General features: G+C 43.6%; 1 protein-coding gene across 1 annotated transcript in view; it reads left to right on the top strand.

Annotated features, from left to right (window-relative positions):
- Window positions 1-1,593, top strand: part of Pmar_PMAR024702 (Protein SSM1, putative) — a 4,738-nt gene that overhangs the window by 186 nt on the left and 2,959 nt on the right. The window contains exons 2-4 of the mRNA XM_002764498.1: window positions 138-239; window positions 295-400; window positions 455-548. Of these exons, the coding sequence (XP_002764544.1) occupies window positions 138-239; window positions 295-400; window positions 455-548 (302 nt within the window). The remainder of the gene's footprint in view (window positions 1-137; window positions 240-294; window positions 401-454; window positions 549-1,593) is intronic.

The raw sequence follows: 1,593 nt of genomic DNA, 5'->3' as shown, positions 1-1,593 counted from the left end.
AAACTCCGTGAAAAGCGCGATATCACACTTTGCAGTAGTCGTGAAATATGTTTTTCATATCACTAGGGTGAAGCTCCATTGAATTAGAGTCTTAATTCACTTACTTGCTTTTCTCTGATGATCATTGTTATTATCAGACCAGTGTTGTTCCTAGACTGCGACGACACTTTGTATTGGAAGGATCGACGTGAAGTGGGACGTTTATTGACGCGAAAAATAGGGAAGTACATATATCAAAAGTAAGATGTCGCTGGGGGGATTCGAACCCGGGACCTTTCGATTACTCTTGTTTAGTTTTGGTTTGGACTCTTCTGGTGGATATTCCCTCTATTCTCAATACGGCACCTGCATCAAGGGCCTCATCGAAGAGGGATACATCGCGAAAAATGATAAAGCAGAAGTAAACCGCTAAATCAAGTTGAGCTTCGCTCCGCTAGATTTTCGTTGTTGTCAGATCGCACGATACTTCAACGAAACGCATGCTCTCAGCGAGCTGTCTGACCTCATCCCCCCGGACCCATCTCTTAGAGAAATGCTAAAGCGCATCGGTGAGCCTTTGGTTGGCGTTTCGGCTGGTCTACTTCGCAAAGTGTTTTTAATTCACTTCATATCGCGTTTTTCACCTGGAGTATTACGCCACTTCACGTAAAACGGGTGGTGAAACTCCATTATATGGTGGGGACGGTCACATTGCTGTGAGTAAAAATTTATCGTTGGCTGTTTTTTCTGATCACCAAAAAACAGCCGAGAGGGCCCAAGAGACTATGAAAAACATCCGGTCCGGCCTGGTCCGGCTGTTTGCACGGAATCCTCTATGCTCAATGAACTTGCCTGAACTCATCACTTTGGGAACAAGATTATTCGGCTGCGAAAAATGTCCATATGGTCAACTAAATGTGCGGGTGACAATGTGGAAATTACAATGAGTACAACGACGACCATCACAACGACCATAAGAATGAATACAACGACGAGCATCACAACGACTATAACAATGAATACAACGACGAGCATTACAACGACTATAACAATGAATACAACGACGAGCATTACAACGACCATAACAATGAATACAACGACGAGCATCACAACGACTATAACAATGAATACAACGACGACCATCACAACGACTATAACAATGAATACAACGACGAGCATCACAGCGACTATTACAATGAAACTCGATTAGTCATTAGAACGACGATTGCATCCCAACATCTCAAGCGAAATCCGACTTCTCAGGAGTACCAGAGGACTTGAAACATACCTTACCCTTCTGTCCCCGCCAATACTATAGCTCTCATATTTCTCTGCTAGTATTCCTTACTACCACCATCCACGTGAAGACGGATAACTTCTACTTGATCTTTTGGTATTAGTTTGAACCTTTTGGGTGAGAACAATGGGTAGGTAGGATTTACGCAGTTTACGGAGCGCGAGACTCAACATCCCGCACGTTCGCTACGAATGAATATATCTGCACATTCTCAACAATATGGTTTTATATCACGAGGTGTGAGAACTGAGGACAATTCTCCACAAGTCATCGAGACGACGAAGTGACCATGGCAATGCCATGGTGGCATAGACATT

Source organism: Perkinsus marinus (genome assembly GCF_000006405.1).
Source record: "Perkinsus marinus ATCC 50983 genomic scaffold scf_1104296977064, whole genome shotgun sequence".
NCBI lineage: Eukaryota > Perkinsozoa > Perkinsida > Perkinsidae > Perkinsus > Perkinsus marinus.
This window is presented reverse-complemented; position numbering and strand designations above follow the sequence as displayed.